Source organism: Passer montanus, unplaced genomic scaffold (assembly GCF_014805655.1).
Source record: "Passer montanus isolate IOZ18808 unplaced genomic scaffold, ASM1480565v1 scaffold43, whole genome shotgun sequence".
Lineage (NCBI taxonomy): Eukaryota > Metazoa > Chordata > Aves > Passeriformes > Passeridae > Passer > Passer montanus.
Window position 1 is genome coordinate 7223174 of NW_024369151.1, and position 18348 is coordinate 7241521.

The following is an 18348-nucleotide window of genomic DNA, read 5'->3' on the forward strand; positions in this document are numbered from 1 at the left end:
GGTTCTTCCTCCATTTTTTTTCATGCAATGGATTCCTGTTTAAGATGCACAAAGTCTTACTTTGGATAAATAAAGTTACTGCTGTTTTCACACATTCCCTTTTCACACCCTGATGGATGCAGAGCTCCCTCCCTCTGCACTCCCCTCTGCTCTCTCTCTACTCAACCTCAACTCTTTCCATCCTTCTCCTACCCCTGTTCAGGAGGGAATCCAGGGCAATCACCCAGGAAGAGTAACTCTGCCAAAATTAAACACTGATGTGGGTCATGCACTTCTCCTATCATTACTTTTAAGATAAGAACATCTTCCTCGGAAGCAGAAAATCACAAATTTCCAAGGTTTGCCTTTGGAATGGCCACTGTGCCAGCCAGTGGGATGGACAGAGCCAGGAAGGCCTGGGAAGGGGATGGAAAAGCCTCTGAGCTTCGATGAGTGCACCAGCACTTTAAATCCTCACCACCTTTGGACCAGCTGTGACAAGTAACTCTATTTTATTTGCTTGGTGCTCGTCACAGTTCTCTTTGGATGCTGATGTCTCTCATATTACATTTCTGAACAATTCATTATAGCTCAAATAAAATGTAATTCTCGTGTTGTTTTTAATTATTTCACAAAACCCAAAAGTCTCATAATGAGCTCCTTGCAATACCAATATATTTCCATGGTGTTATGTCAATGCTGAAGAAAGAAGACGTAGATCCCCCCTCCTGCTGCAAATAAAATACATCTTCTCATATAATCCAAACTTTAATCCATTTCTTATGGTTTGGCTTTGGAGGCAACTCAAACAAATAACCAGGACAACAAACCTCTTCTCTCTCCCACAGTTTGGCCATCTGGAGCATTTGTCAGGCCAGGGCTCTATTTCCTCCTCTCCAGGAGCAGCACCCCTTCCCTCGCTAAGGAAACAAAAACTGAGATGCAGCAGCACAAACCACGTCAGTAAAGGTCTGTATCTTTCCACAAACAAACCTTTCACATCCACAACGGTGTGATGGCTGGATTTCTCCCTTACCTGTTGGGATTGATCTGTGCTTTCTGCAGCTGCTCCCCCTGCCCCACGTCCCTGGGGAAGCCAGAGAGCACCCAGCCATTGCTCAGGCAGTCGAGGGCGCTCAGGCGTTCTGTCAGCAGCTTCAGGACAAGGTTGTCTGGCACTGCAAGGGAGGAAAAAGGTGACATTTCTTCTGTCTGCTGAGTCTGCAGTGAAGGGAGAGGCTCACAAGCCCTTCTGGAACCAAACCAAACAGTTAATCCCATTTAGGGCTGACTGGCGTTGGGCATTGTTGTGTTCTGCATATTTATTGTCATGGAACCTCCAAACTCTCAAGGAAGTGTAGGAGCAAAGCAAAGGATTTGGTAAAACCTGGTGCCCACATAATTTTGTAATGTCCTTTTTCCTCTCAGCCACTCTGGACTGGTGGCACAGTGACGTGTGTGACACGATCTTATCAAAATGCAAAAACAATGACCTGAGGTGTGGAAAGCAAATCCTGAGACAGAAAAGGAATTTCTGAGCATTCTGGATTGAACTCAGCAGGTGATAATGGCTCTGCTACCAGTCTACATGTGCTACTGCTCCAATTTACCCAAAGGCTTGAAGATCTTACAACTGAAAAGAATTTTCAAACTTAATTTCAACAACCTTAACCACTGCATTGGTGAACCCTTAATTTTAGAGCTAAAAGCTCTTTTTCCTCTATTATTATTTTTCTTCAGGGCAAGAGAAAACATCAGCAAGAAACTGACTGGGATCTCAACTGCTATGGAGCTTTTAAAATTCTTTTAGTGGGATACAGTGGTAAGGAAGTATCCTGCAACATTTTCACTAGAGTCTTTATAAAGTAAAATACTTCAATTAAGATACTTAAACTTTTGGGGTTTTTTTCCTTTTTTGGGTGGAAGGGGTGTGCTCAGAATTAAATTATTAAGTTCTACAGCCAGTGGGATATATAAAAATATAAAATGTATAGAATCTATGGATTCTATAGAATCTATAATCTATAAAATCTATAGAATGACTATAGATTTTCCAATGACTGTTGTCATGTCTTGGGCTCAGTATCAAATAATCCCAAAGAAAGGACAGCAAAATCTCCTGGAGCTGCTTCCCAAGCAGCAGCCAAACCAATTCCCAAGCAGCAAGGAGAGCCCCTTCCCTTTATCTGTCTGATACACCAGTGCCTCCACTGAAAACAAGAGAGAAATTGCTACATAAATCCCCTTCATGGCAGGTTGATGTTTTGATGCTCACCCTGCCATCACATCTGCATACAAAAACACAACAACAAGTGCTTGTAGGAGAGTGTATGTGTCAGATTTCCAGCACTGCACTTCTCTTCAGGACAAGCTGACAGCAATCTGCCTGGATTTTAGCAGAGTGAATTATTAGCAGTGCACAGTTCCACCCCAGGAACAAGCAGGTTTTAAACTGCAATAATAGAATCCATTTGCTCCTGGAATTTAACATTGTGCCTCTATCATGAAATTCATGGCTTCTCCTTTAAATAATCAAATTACTGAGTTTACAGAACTGCACTCAGGATTCAATGTACCAGCAAAAAGAGAGGAAAACCGCAGGGAATTAATTAGGAAACAGATTAGTGTATTAATTGAGGATATCCACTTCACATTATAAAAGAACAAGTTAAAGAGAGTAATAATGTCTGTCTGCTGAAAGGAGAAAAAAAAGGAGTGGAATAAACCCACACATTGACAAAGAGCAAAATGACAATGCAAAAACTGGGTATTCTGTCAAAAATGGGATTCATAAAATTAACTGCAACAACAGCACAGCAGCAGGAAGGAATTTCATCAGATGGAAGCTTCTTCCCTATCCAAGACTGAGCTGCAGGCAGGCAGGGCAGGGAGAGCAGGAGAATTTCTGTGCTTTTTCCAGGGCAGTTGTCTCCCCACCCGCCAGCTTACAAACACAACACATCCTAGCAGAAATAAAGAAAAACAAACAAACCCAAAATTTCTCTTTCCCAAAAATGTATTCCATACAAAGAGCAGTGCAATTTCCCCAAAGTCCAGAATTTCTGCAGCATTTAACTTTCTTCATGTGTGTTATTTTATGACAATTCCTGCTGGAATCATTGACATGGATTTACAGAGATGCCAACTGACATGATTTTATTTTTTCATTTCAGAATGCTGAAAACAGTCTTGCAAGGAATCGGAATAAAACATATAAACTCATGAGTAGGATTCTGGCAGAGCTGACATCCCTGTCAGCTGAACAGGGATCAGGGCAGAGGCTGGAAGGAAATGGCACAGAAAGATGGATGTCCTGTGCTGCTGAGCTTCTGCAGATCCTGGGAGATTCCCCAGTTCCAGATTGCTTCCATCCTTCACATGGGAAGGAGAAACACTGCAGCACAGGAGGAAATGAAACAGCAATTGTGATGGGAACCTGGGGCATCTCCTGGGTCTGAGCACTTCCCACAGCCTTCTGTGACCCCTGAGGACCAAAATCCTCCACTGTGGTCACTATTTTGGAACAAAACTCAAGCAATCACACAAGGGGGGAAAAAAAACCTGAGATGCAGAGACAAAGAATTAATAGTTTATCTAATGACATGCCAGGTTTGGGGTGCTCTGAGGGATGCTGGGGACACCTGACACATCTCTCCCTCCAGCCAGGACTGACTGCAAGACATCAGCAGCACCATGAACACATATACATCACTGAATAATATAGATGCTTACATATTTTCTGTGCCTCCCTCTAAAGCTTGATGGTGAGAAATAAAACATAAACAAGTCAGACAGCAAGCTCTGCTCTCCTCTTGATTAGCAAACATACCTATCACTTCAACACAATGGGGGAACAGAGCTTGTTGGCTGCTTGGTGGCATTACAAAGTACATCAGTTGCCCTTGAACAGGAACAGTCACACTTAAAACAGCTGCATTAAAACTGTAAAACATCTTCCACAGACCAGAGGGAAGGAAAAAAAAAAAAGAGAGAGGGAAAAAAAAATCAGTATTATTCTTATTTTGAAGTACAGACAGAGTAGGTAATGAAGAACTCTGCAGTACAGAATTCCTTTTCACTCATGTGGAACTGTCTCTGGAATGTAAGGCAAATTAATAACCTGTAATTGGAGGGGCACACAGCCTGTCAGGAACTAGCCAGAGGTCTCCTGGTCTTAAGCACATGACCCAATGGGCATATAGCAAAGTAAAATATAGAGATTTCCTGATGAGACAGTCAATCTACATGTTTTAAGGAGATTATGAAGCACAAGAGCTTTGAATAATCAATTCCTTTTCAACATAAGCTTGTGTGAGTTTCCAACTCCGAAAGTTGGGGGAATGAGACTCAGGAGAGATTTTACTTTATCATTAGAGAAGTCCAAAGCTAAGTTTCTTGTAAAAATTACAATGTGCTGCTGCAAAGAGATATCCAGACTAGCTACGGTGGGAGCACGTCTCTATCAGGGAGAGAAATCGAGGCACAGGAGCAGAATTCAGCCCTCAGAAGTAAAGCTGCAGAGCCACCGAGCTGCAGTGACTCCTGAGAGCATCAGGCACAGCTGAGGACAAAAATCCCCACACAAACCCCACAGCAAACCCCAGGCATGGAAGAGCAGCTGGACGAGGCCACAGCCAGCTCCAGATGGAAATGCAATTTATCTGTGCCTGCACCAACCCCACACTCCGTGTCTCCTTCATCTCCCAGCCTGTTTCACCACATTAATGATCAATACTACACCCCTGAATTGGCAGCTGTGGATCTGAGAAGTGATTTAATCATTTCAGGGGTTTGATCAGGCAGGGGACAAGGCTTAAAGTGCTGCTGCTCGTGCTGGAGCTGCTGCATGGACACCCAGAGATTTTCCATCTCCAGGGCTGTAAAGCAGCACCTTCCAGCAGAGCATTTAAAAAATAAATTTACTTCTCAGAGCTTCAAAGGTTTTCGCAGGTATCAGGTGCTTCTCATGAGAAGTACGTGCTCCTGAAGCTCACAGGAGTGTGGCCTATTAGCTCTTCCCCAATCCGTGGATCTGCAGGACTAACAGAAACCAGGATCAGGCAATCAGGTACAAAATCAGGCGATCAGTTACAAAATCACACCACCTGCACCAGACAAAAGTAACAGAACATTAAAGGCACAGTCTGAAAGGGGAAAAACACCATTTGAGAGATTACAGGGCACTATTCTCCAATAACTTCAATGCTGTCAGTGCTCTGAGCTATGCAATTATCATATTTAAATTGATACCTCCTCCGTGTATTTCCCTTTAAAACAGACTTTTGAAGAGTATCAGCTCACTTCTCCAACCCTATAAAACCTCGATTCTAAGTACAGCATAAATGCATTTACAGATCCAAATTCTGTCAGCTTTGTGCTCTAAAAGGTCCTTTTGACAATCCTGTCCATCTATGTTTTATCCCACTTATTGAGGTTATTTTTTAGCAAGGTCTAAAGACTTTCACACTAATTTAGATGCCTGAGGCTTGATCCCAGTAGTTGACAGGTAACATCTTGTCCTGAGTACAAGCTACTGCCAAACACTACTTTCCTGAATTGTCCATGAAATCCCAAATTTAGCAAAGCGTGAGATTTCCTTATTTTATTGCTCTAGAAACTCCGGATGATTCACAATGAATAAATGCCCTTTTCTACGCTGTTTTTTTGCCCACGTAAAGGTGCTCAGAGATGGTATCGATTGAGATTGTATAAATTGGTTTTTAATGTGTTTGAGAATGATTTTGCAGTGATTTACCACGGCGTGGGCTGATGGATAATTTCGGATATTCCTCCGTCCAGCCGGTGGGTGAGGATGAGCAGGGCTGTGGCAATAACCCCAAAAAATAACCCCAAAAAATAAATAACCCCAAAAAATAACCCCAAACACGGGGCTGACCGCCGGCAGGAGAACAGCGGGCTTGGCCTGGCTGCAGTCGGGAGAGGGGATCGGCTCCCCCGGGCATTCTCCGGGGCAATTCTCGGGAGGCTCCGACCCCACGCACCCCGAGGGGCCTGGGGAATCCAGGGGGGCTCCGGTCTCCACAGCCCGCGGGGTCCCGGAGGCTCCCGGAGGTCTCCAACCCCGCGGTCCGGCAGGATCAAGGAATGATCCCGGGGGTCTCAGCCCAGCAGAATCCCGGGATGATCCCAGGATGAATTCGGGCGGATCCCGGGCTGGTCCTAGGCTGGTCCCTGGCTGATCCCCGGCTGTCCCGGGCTGTCCCTGGCTGATCCCAGCTGTCCCGGGCTGCTCCCGGGCTGTCCTAGGCTGTCCCGGGCTGTCTCGGGCTATCCCGGGCTGGTTCCGGGCTGATCCCTAGCTCTCCCTGGCTATCCCGGGCTAGTCCCGGTGATCCCGAGCTGGTTCCTGGCTGTCCCGGGCTGTTCCGTGGATGGTCCTGGCTATCCCGGGCTGATCCCGGGCTGTTCCCTGGCTATCCCGGGCTGTCCCGGGCTCTCCCTGGCTGATCCCTGGCTATCCCGGGCTATCCCGGGCTATCCCGGGCTATCCCGGGCTATCCCTGGCTATCCCTGGCTGTCCCGGGCTGTCTCGGGCTATCCCGGGCTGGTTCCGGGCTATCCCTGGCTGGTCCCAGCTGTCCCTGGCTCTCCCTGGCTATCCCGGGCTGATCCCTGGCTATCCCGGGCTGTCCCTGGCTGATCCCTGGCTATCCATGGCTGGTCCCTGGCTATCCCGGGCTGTCCCTGGCTATCCCTGGCTGATCCCTGGCTGTCCCGGGCTATCCCTGGCTATCCCGGGCTGGTCCCTGGCTATCCCTGGCTGATCCCTGGCTATCCCGGGCTGTCCCGGCCCGTTGTGTGTTCTCTGTCGCCACCGCGCGGTCACGGCGGGCAGCGCAGCAGCGCCCGCGCCGCCGAAACGCCGCGAAAATCTCGGAATTCGGGCAAAACCGCGCCCGCTCCGGCTCTGCTGAGGCTCCTGAGCCCCGGCAGCGCCGGGCCGGCTCGGAAGCACCGAGAGCATCTCCGGTTCTGCCGGGCTGGAGGAAGGGACAGCGAACACCGGCACCGCCGCGGGTGTCACAGGGACCATTCCCACAGAAATCCCGTTCCACTCGCTCGTTCACCCTGCCCAGAGGGGCTTCTGCAGGAATCGGAGTCATTCTTTCAATACACTAAAACAAATAATGCGATAAAATATTTAATTTCCACCTCTAATATATTTTTGCTTCTTAGCAGATATTAGAACCAGTCTTTCCTTGATTTTATTTTTGGTTTTTTAGGTTTTTGGTCATTTAAAATAGGAATTAGCTGTATTAAAGTGGAAATGATACTATTTCTAAAGCAGGTACAATCCCAAATTATCGATCATATATATAATCATAAATGGATATTTGTGTTTATTTTTACTTCTTTTTTTTTTTTCTACAGAGACACTACAGTTGGGCAGAGAACAACTACACTTCAAACCCAGGGACTCCTCATTTCCATTACCAACCAAGCTCCTATTTCCTCCTTATTTCTAAATAAGGAGGAAGCTTATTTAGAGGCTCAGCTCAGCTGAAGAACACAGTGCAGAATTTGACCTACAAACCCTTCTCAACAGTGATAATATAAAAAAAAAAAAAAAAAAAAAAATTAATTGGTCTGATAAACACGGTGAAAAACATTGTGGCTTTTTACACCAAATCCTGCTTGTGCTCCAGACCCCCAGGAGTGGGATGGATCCTGCCCTGTGCTCTGATCCCCTTCTCCTGACACCTCCCAGCCACATTTAAAAATAGAAAAGGATGCACAAAAGCTGTTTCATGTTTTCCTTGTCAGGCTGTTCCATGCAGCAGCCTGGTTCTGTTTGTATTACACCCCGTGAAACAGAGCCAAGCCCAGAATTTTATGTTAAACTCCAAAAAAATGGGGATGCTGACAACATGCAATGTTCTTTTCCTTGTGGCTTTTGTATAAAGACTCCTATGCTATCTCTCTGCACCCCAAACTCAAAACCACACAGAATTCAGGTTAGCAGCCCTTTAGTGAGGAGACAGTGCTGCAAGGAAAGGAGCTCCCACTTCCCTAAATTTTAAAGAATAACTGTCAGCAATGAAGATCAATACAAATATAAAAGATTAATACTTCACTTTTATATTGTACTTTGCTGTTTAAATGCCTCTGACAACCACGAGGCCCCAAATGGCCAAGGGCCACATCTTCACTCAAATCCATGAGGGTTTGTGGCACAAATATTGGAAAATTGATCCTCCAGCAAGAGCAGGAATGGTGAATATCACTGCAAAACCATTCCACATAGCCAGGACCATACGCATGAGCTGCCTGATTATCACAATTGCTCCAGAAAAGAACTGCAATCCTCTCTTAAGTCAAATCACATTTATTTTGCCTGGTCTGGCTTCCAGGGTTGGCTTTTTAGGGTGGATTTTTGGTTACTTTGTTTTTACTCTTAAGTAGGGTGGTCTTTAAAAATATCTTTGTAGATCAAGGCTCACTCCAGCTCTGAGTATCTGCCAGACAGACACACCAATCTGGATTGCAGAATAAAGGAAAATACATTCTAGATTTTCAAATAAAGGAAAAGGGAATTCTGATTTATCATCTTGCAGTGATTCAACACACGAAAAGGTAAAATTCAGGGAAGAAAATTACAACCTACTGCCTATACATCTGCATTTAAAACTTTCTGTTCTACAAGCTTGCATTAAAAACATGGCCACCAAAACCAGAAAATAAAAAAAAATATTTTATTATGTTCTCTTGACCACCAATTTTCTCCTAGTAGGAAAAAAGACTGCTACCTATTTTCCATAAAAAAACCTTTGTAGCAGTCCCAGAGGAAAAGTCAAAAGTTTGACTTGAAAAACGGAGCTACTTCAAAAGCATTGTCAAACAGAGGTGAAGGTTTCTTAAAAATGCATAAATTAAAGCGTGGTGTATTCATAAATATCTCTGTAACTTTACACAGTTTATTTGTGAGCAAGTTGTACATTTAGGGGAGCTATAGAATTGCTGTAAAACTAACTTAAATCAAGTAGAAAATCGATTTGTTTATTAGCTCCTGTTTGGACTCTGTGTGTGTGTGTGTGTGCATGTGTGTGAAAAATGAAAGAAAAATGGAGAGTTTTTTTCAATAATAAAAAGGGAGTTGCACTGCAGGGCCCCTAAAGCTTGTGAAAAATTAAACTCGACGGATTCAAACTGTCCTATTTCCACTTCAAAAGAGAAGAGGCACTGAGCTCTTCCCAACTTATCTTCAAACGCCCAGCACCCTAGAAAGTTTCTTTAAAAAAAATAAAGTCTCTAGTTCCCCCAAGCACTGTACCCGTTACTGTAGCTGCTGTCTCTCCCTCTTCTAATTATACCCATGTGAGTCTATTAATCAACTTGTAAATTATTTAGAGAGCCATGCGCTGTCTTCAGCCAGTACAAACACACTGCATGCAAAGGCTTGCTGAAAACCAATGGAGCTCCCAAAGGGTCTCTGCAATGTTCAGACAGCTTGCAGCTCGCCAGTACAGCGCTCTTAAAAACAAGAAATAACACTGAGCTTACCCCCTCAGATATCGAGATTTACTCGTCCTTTCAACTCGGAAACTCTCGGCGAGTTTTTAACAAAGAGGAGCTGCTCTATTGTCAAATCTGTGCTTCAGGCTCAGTGATGAGAATATTAATTTGGTGTCAAAAAAATAAAAAATAAAAATAAAAAAACAAACCCACCCCGAACTGAGCAAAGTGTTTTCAGTGAGACTGTGATCACAATCGCCAGGGGACCCCAACTTTCAGAGGCTGCACCAAAAAGCACCCCTTTAAAACCACTGCAGTTTAAAATAAGGGGAGAGCTGTATTTGTACGAGTAATAGTTTTTATTAGAAAACAGGAGAAATTAGGGAATTCCAGATTTTACCCCCTACGTGCAGGCTGCCATTGGGGACAGCTTCAGATATTACAACTTAAAAAAAAATAGAAGAAGGGAGAGGAAATAACCAACACAGATTGTGTGTGTTCAACTCTAACAGGCTGCAAACAGTGCAACGTTATGTGTGTTCCATGAATCACTTCTCTTACCTCCTGAATCTTCATTTTGGTGGGAAAAAACCCAATCACCCAAACTAACAGCAGTTCTCCCAGCTGAAAAGCAGAATCTTACTGGTTTGGGAGTGGTTTTTTCCTTCATGCTGCTTTCCTGTCATCTCACTCTTCTTGGCTCTATTTATTACAGCCTCACAAAGTGATATATTAATTAGCAGTGATCACTCCATGCTATTTCACCACAAAACTGGACAGACTGACATGCAGATTCCAACTGACTGATGACCTTCCCTATCTCTGTGGTACCCCCAAAATGCTTCTGCTTGTCCTTTCATTAATACAGTGCAAACATCAGGGACATTTAGGTGGGGAAATAAAAAATGCTTTCTGCATTTTTTTTTTGTTCTCTCAGGGTATCAAATTCTGACAGACATCTCTAAGATGGTGAACAAAGATCATGCAGATGGAACTTTTAATTAATGTTTGTCCATGTTTTCAGTGAGACATCATGTCCAGCCCTCAGAATTGGAGCAACCTGAGGACAGGAATTCTGTTTAAAGGTCTCCTTCAGGCCTGTGGGGTCTCATCTGTCCAGGGGAGGCCCAAGTCTATGGAACTGCCTCCTCAGAACATTTCAGAAGGAATCAAACCAAATAAATTAATTTATGGCACTTCTCTTGCTGCCTGTGGGAGGGTTCTGGCCACTGCACTCACCCCTAACTCCATTTCTTCCCAGGCTGCCCAAGCAAATGGTGTGTGCTGAATTTAGCATTATTGACCAAGAGTTAATCTAACTGGAGTTAGGGACCAGAAGATTGGTCTTAGACTCCAATGTTGGTGATTTTCTGCCCAAGTATAGTTAATAATAACTACCCAGTACTCAGTGAGACCACACCTTCCTAAAGGAACACTCTCTGCATTTCAGACTGGTTGTTTGTCCAAAGCACAACTCAGTGTTTATGACAGGCAGAAAGCTGTCAGGTTTCTGAACTTATCACCAAAAATGCATTTTTCCATATCTAGAGTGTAGATTGTCTACCTATTGTAGACTAGAATGTCATGGGAATTAAAAAATTAATGGGCTTAAAAATATCTATGCTGTCTTCATTAGGTAAAATAAATCACCATACACAAAACTGAGGATTTTGACAAAAAGCAGGTCTTCATGAGACACCAAACATGAGAAAATACAGACAGTGGGGATACTGGGTTGCCTTTTGGGGTGAATAACAGAATTGTCTGGGCTGTTCCTGAAATACATGGAAATACATGAAGCAGGAATACAGGAAAAACAGCACCAAGAATGTGGATGGACCCTAAAGCCACGAAGAGATGTGAGCTATCCAAGCAGAGCTGGAGCAGAACAGGCAGTGGGCAGCCTCAAAAACCCAATAAAGAGTCAGCTCTGAACAGGCAGGGCTTTGAGCCTCCTCACAGCACCACAACACGCCCTGTTGGCACATCTTAAGTGACTAATTGTGTGCAATCAGTGCTGTCCACAAGAAGGGAAACACGCTGAGATCAGTCCCCTGGGGGAGCATTTTAAGAATATATGAGGCATGCCCTCAAGATTTTATGGCACTGCTTTCGTTTTGACAAGTAATGATTTGAGAACAACATTTCTCCTGGTCTGCCTTTGGTTCCCCTGCTCTGTGGAATGTCACTTGCAGGATTCCCCACCCACAGGCACAGCTAAGCCTCTCAACAACCAGAAATGCAATGAAAAGGGTGAAGTTCTAATTGCTTTTCCACTTCCAACACTGTCTGCTATTGGCTGCAAGTGAGATTTTCTGGGAACTGACTGCAGTCAATCATAGCAGGAGAATCTTTCCCCTGTTTTAACCTGGGCTGCAGCAAGAGAGCAAAGATGCAAAGATTCTTTGCCCACCTTTCCTCTTCAGTACCCTGTGTTATTCCATTTTCTCCAAGCCTCTTGTGAGGGCAGTAATGAATTCTTGTTAGTGTTTACTAATGTAAATTCATTCTTTGTTATCCCTGGGAGAGGAGGATTAGCAAAATGACAGAACTTATTATTTCTGGTTTTGCTGGATGATATTTATCTTTATTCAGCCCTTAATTTTGTGCTGTGTCCCACCAAATAAAATATATATGTGCATATCAGCAAATCTAAGGCAGAATTTTTAGCATAATGCACAGAAATATAGTTATGATCCCTATTAATATTCAGAAGTGTTCTACAGCTTTTTCTGTGCATGCTGTATTAAAAAAATTAATCTAAATCTGAAATAATTTCTAATTTGGAGGAAGAAAGGAATTACAACTTCAATTTCATTTTCCTGAAATGAAAGCAGCTTCCTTGGACTAAGGATGTGCATATTTTTAGGACTGGCAAAAAATTATGATCTGTGCAATTATTTTACTCTACTGGGAATGCATCTCCTTTAAGGAACTTTAATGGTTAAGATGGAGTTTATAAAACACACAAAGAACATTTTAGAAAAGGAAGCTCTTAAAGGAGCTAGCTTGGAATAAACAGATCATCCAAACTCCCACCTCAGCCATAACTGAAATTTAGAGAGTGAGGTATTTACAGTCCTCCTCTGCACAGAGAAGAGCAGACAGTGAAATTACAGCATGCACATAAGATTCTGAAATCAATGGGCACCATGGAAGTCAGGCCTAGAGCTTGAAAGGATCTCCATGTGGGAGTTAAACTGCACTCAAAACCAGCCACACCCTGGTCAAACCAGATCACAGGAAGGAATTGTGAAAAATGTGTATTTTATGATTGGTTTTTCGCAAGTATTAAAATGAATATTGTATGTGTATGTTGGAAAGTTATGGTGTATTAATTTTCTTATAGTTTTGGTTTATAACATAATGTTTGAGTAGAAACTATGCTATGTAAGATATTTGTTTAAAAAGGACTCACACCAGATAGAAGCCACAGGACACCTAAATCTTTCAGAGAAAGGGAATTTATTGCTCCCTTATCAGCAGAAAACTAACTTCTTCCCACCTCGCTCCGACTGGAAGGCAGCATGAGGATTAAGAGGAAGAAGTTGACAGTGACCAGACAGAATCCTGTGTTTGAATGGAATTTATGCATCATGTATGAGATGTATGAATATGCAATGATTGTTTTTAAGGGTTAATCCTCTGTTAACGGGTGTCCTTTTTCGGGCTTGTGCTGCCCAGGAAAAGGTACCCGGACCTCTGTATCTCTTTGTTTTTATTGTCTCATATTGTCCTAACCTCAAATGTTCAAATTTCATTATTCTAATTATATTATTATTTTTATAACTATTTTATTACTATTAAACTTTTAAAATTTCAAAAAGAAGTGATTGGTGTTTTTCACAGAATTATTGCCACACCTGGAGACCCCGGATCCCCTGCACACCACACTCTGAGATCCCCTGCCTTTGAGTCAAACTCAGGAAATCCTCTCCTACATCTCTGTGCCCATTCCAGAGGACCCAAATTTCCCCTGTCAGGCTGCAGAGGTTCCTGCTGGGCATTGCCATGGCCCCAGAGCAGCTCCCAGCACTGCATGCACTGGGCTGCTGACTGCAGCAGGGATAAATGCAACCCATGCACTGGAGATGGAGTTCAGAGTTAAAATCCATTACCCTGAGGCTTGATAAAGGGATGGCACCCCCAAAGCTGCAGGCTGCCAAAGATCTTTTGGAAAAAGTGCTGAATCTCTGGGTTTGTTATCAAGGGAACCTTGATTTAACCTCAATTCATTTGAAAGGCTCGTGTTTCAGAGCTGTCTAATTCAGCCTCTAATTCAGAATTAAGCTTTTGTGCAAAAAACAAAAGAGATTTTCAAACTTTTCACCTTACCAAATACATTTTTGCTAAAAATAAAGGACAACACAGATTTTTCTCTTTGCTCTGGGGGGCTTTGCTCAAAATTCCATTAATACTGAAGTTTAACAGAGATTTCCCCATCTTCAGCACGATTGTCTCCTGGTGTTTGTACCACTGGAAACCATTTGTGCTGCTCCCAAAAGTTCCTCTTCCAGGCCATTGCAATTGGGCAAAATAAACATTCTTCCACACTCCTGCAACATGACTTGTCCTCTTTAATTCCAGATATTCTCTGATTTCTAACACCCACCACACACAGACAGCAGGACAACTGGAACAGACAGACAGGGTGAAGCTGCTGCCCTCAGGAGCTCAAAGTATTTTTGATTTATCTGAAATCCCTGCAGAATTTTCCAAAAGCAAAGTATACTCAGTATTTGTTGTGGCAGTCCCCTCCCACGACCAAAAATGCTGATAGAAATGAAGTATAAAGAAACTTTAAAATATTTACATGAAAGTGAAAGAAACTATGGTAGCGTTCTAAAAGTCAACATCCAAATATAAAATAGAACACAATATTATTGTGCTTTGAAAGCAGTTTGACACAACGGTGTGCTTTAAAAAGAGTTTGAACTGATACAGAATTTTAATTTAGATTTAATTAGAGATTAAAATATGGAATTCAGATTTCAGAATGTGCACAAGAAATCTGAATTTTGCTGGAGCAGTGAATATTTGCTTTGAGGATATAAAAAAACCCTTAGAAATCCAACTTCTGTTACACAATGCTACAAACCCCATGGAATAAATGGAATTAATTGACTTTCAGGCTACTCTGATTAGAATCTGACCAACAAAAATTCACTCACAATTTGGTTTTTGCTACAGATTTGTAACTACAGTGTAATGAGACAACAATGTGCCCTACCTGGGCATCCACTGTCAATGTAAGGCTTAACGAGTTCTCCAAGTTTTGTGTTGTCTGCAACAGCTTCCTTTAGCAGTTGCCCACAGCAAACTAACAGGAAGGAAGAACAAAAAAGACACAAGGTTAAATTTTAAAAAGGAGGCAACAAAGAAAAGAAAAGAAAGGAACCCAGAAGCTGCATACTGGAATAAGGTCACTGAATAAAATAAAAGTTGTATGTTTTTTGAGTTTGTTGTTAGGGTTTTGTTGGGGTTTTTTGGCCAAGCAGAGTGAAAAGCAAGCAGAATGAGGGTATGGAATGAAAAAAAAAAGAATATATTTGGCAAAGAACATATTAAAAATGGAGAGAATGATATTAATCAAATATATTTCTGAAATAACAACTCAAGGGATTGCTAGTGGCTTTCACTTTTTATAAACTTGTAATTACTGAATGAAGTTCCAGCTGCTGAACAGCATCTGAAGCACGCTGCTGGAGGTGCAGCATAATGCTCAGCTCAGGAAGGGCCTCCCTGGATCATTTAATGATCATGTAAGGATTACATTTAAAAAAACTGTGCTAATGCAATATTATCATTGATTTCAAACACACCCAGAACACCGGGAGATGCAGATTTCAGGTTTGAGCTGTACAGGAAATATTCCTGGTTTGGCCTTGGAGAGCAGTGGCTGCCCAGGTGAGGGAGGGAGCCAAGACATGGAGAGGTCACACAACAGCAGAAATCCTGGCTACAACTCCAATCTGGTAAAAATATTAGCTATAATTCCCCCTGGAGATTATTCAATTAATAATCCTAAATTGATTCCTTTCTTCCTGGAATCAATAGCCCTGACAGGAACTGCCTTTGATGGGAGGAGATGGAGCCCTTTAATCAGTTTATTGCTGTTAATCACACTGCCAGGCCAACCCCCCCAGCAGTGCTCCTGGGACAAAGCTGATAAAATTCAATGTTTAAGTGACAATTTGAACAGTCACCAGTTGTCCTGGAGAAGCAAATTCATATTCATAATAAATAGTGTAAAAAACACAACAGAAACTCAGTGCACAGACCCCAATTTAAGACACCTAATGAGTACACACCTAAATTCAACCCAATTCATGAGACTATTTAAATATAGATTTAAATTTTTGAGCCTGAGCTTCATGCCCAATGGCCTAATAGTAATTAAGTGTGTGCTGAATATTATTCTGAAAAGTGATGGTATTCCAGCTCTGTATTAAACACTTAATTTTTCTAATATTTGCGTTATAGAATACTTAAAATAAAATTCAACATATGGGTAAAGCACTGGTAATGATTTTTAATAAAAAGAGCTGCAACTCTCTCATATTGTAGTTACTTTAGAAAAAAAAAAAGCAAATTTTGACCTAGATGGAACACTATGAAACCTGCAGTTTTAGAAAAAAAGTTGAAAAAAATTCAAAAAGGACCACAATTTTTATTACAATCAAGCATGATTTGTTTTCTTTAAACCAATTACATAATTAATAAAAATACAGCTTTGAAAAAATCTACAAATATTTAGTTTCTCACATGGTATTTTAAAATACAGCAATGGCACAATAACTGACAGCAGAAATATTCTACCAGAACTGCCTTTTGCTTAACTGGCATGATGTGACTAATCAGCAAATTTTACAGCTAGCAGACATTTGTTTAAAATAATTTATGGCCACTCCACTGCTAGAAGACACTATGAACATGGAAATTACTGCACTGATGCTACCACCAAGCTGCACTTTTATATACAGAACTTTTTAACATTTAAATGATAATCATGAACAAGTCTCATGCAGAAATTTCTGGACTTCCTTTACAGAAGAAAGATGATACACTTTTCACTAATTCCTTCATTTTCTCACACATTACTTGAGCTGTGCAGAGCCTGAGACCTCACTAAAGTTCAGAGTGAATTATGTTTTAAAAGTGCCCCAATTTTGGTCAGAGAGCTGAAACTGAAATCATTACTCATGATCCACTGATCCACAGAAGAATTCAGAGCACTGCAGGAGTCTAACAATAGAAAAATACAGATGTAAAAGGTATAAAAATGATGAAATGATGACTAAAAAAAACCTTAGAGCTGGTTTGTCACAGCATATATACTTGGTTTACACTTCTTCATTCAAATACTTTTCACTTCCCTCAAAGAATTGACATCCACAGCAATGGACAAAGGTAAGAAAGACAGCAAAAGATAAATGATCAAAAAGAGAGAAAGGGGGAATTGAGCAAAATGCATGTTTACTGAGAACTTACTGTTGACAAGATCATACTTCTGAGCTATTAGTGCTGCCTGCAGGCTCTTCCCACTGCCTGGGGGGCCAAAAAAGAGAACCCGGGGAGTGAAGGGGGCAGCAGATCTGTGCCGGGTTTGGACAAAGGCAAGAACTGCAACAGGGAGAAAAGCAAAACATTAACTCATTTCTTAAAAAAAAAAAAAATTATTAACTACTCTCTTCTTTAAAGAAAAATGTTGATCGTGGTTTATTTTATCAATGTAACATCCAGACTCTGCACCCAAAATCAGGACACTGATATAAAACTGTCCTGTCAGCAATTCACTCTGAGAGGCATTTTAGAAATCTCACTATCATTACACTCCTCTGTCTTTCATCAGTGCCTGTCAAACCATTTTAAAGAGCAGAATCAATTAATAATTGCTCTCTTACCATGTTGTTTTTAGCAGAAGTAATTTTTGCTTGATAGCTACAATTTTACCATGCAAATTATAGAGGGCTGTAATTACATTTAATACTTTCTGCAGTTTCTGAACAAATATTTAAGTGTAAAAACTTGAGATGTTAAATTAATGACATTTATCCAGCTGTGTGTGATTAAGACTCCTAATTACAATATTATAGACTTGTAGCACAGTGTGTCATGACACTGCTCAGCCTTGACAAAGCAGAACTGAGTGTGGATGTTTTATTCTTTTACCCATCCTTTTTGTGTAACTTGTAAAGAATATTTGAGCTTCTCTGCCTGGTTCCACCCATTTGCTGGACACCATCCTCCTAAATTTTGCTTCAAGCAGGAAATAGCACCTTCAGGTCAACCTGCAGGTTTGGAAAGACCACGGGACATGTGAAGCATCATCAGCACTGTCACATCATAGAGACCTGGACTTGGTCACAATCCCAAAAGAGAACCTGAGAGATCACCAAGAAGCCAAAAGATGTCACAGCACCGGCAGTGAGGACAAACTGGGGTTGTGTTTGGACATAGCTGTGCCCATCTGATGGCTGAGAATGCCAGAGAAGGGAGCAGCTCAAGCCATACAGGCTTTTCCAGGGATCAGTCAAATTCCAAAGCTAAACTTTCTGGCACTGATCCCACCTGCCATGGTTGGCCATGCCCAAAGCAGCCAGGACACATCTGCACAGGCTCTGAATCCCCTGGGATTGCAGTGGATACAGCTAAAGGTGAGCCCAGGTGAGCTGCAGCCTCTGTTTTTGTGAGATCTTCAGTTCCAATACAAGACTCTCTAAAGAGTCCTTTAATAAAAAAAGAATTTTAGGCTAAGGAATAGGAGAAGCTTAAACATGACTGTTTGTATGAGTCATAAGCTGTACTAAAAAGCACAAAAGGATTGGTGGGGAACACCCTGAGGATCAGGATTTCAGGAGCCATTGTCAAAACATTGCTCTGCACCAACAATTT

At 42.1% G+C, this 18348-nt stretch overlaps 1 protein-coding gene across 9 annotated transcripts in view; it reads right to left on the reverse strand.

The window, feature by feature from the left end:
- Positions 1-18348, reverse strand: part of AK8 (adenylate kinase 8) — a 66173-nt gene that overhangs the window by 25496 nt on the left and 22329 nt on the right. For 6 of the 9 annotated variants that reach the window (XM_039720253.1, XM_039720257.1, XM_039720258.1 and 3 more), the window contains 3 exons: positions 16945-17076; positions 14684-14773; positions 1016-1157 (listed from right to left, as the gene is read on the reverse strand). In XM_039720253.1, the coding sequence (XP_039576187.1) occupies positions 1016-1157; positions 14684-14773; positions 16945-17076 (364 nt within the window). Of the gene's footprint in view, positions 1-534; positions 900-1015; positions 1158-14683; positions 14774-16944; positions 17077-18348 lie in introns of those variants that run through there. The other 3 variants (XM_039720254.1, XM_039720255.1, XM_039720260.1) reach the window with 3 other exon arrangements.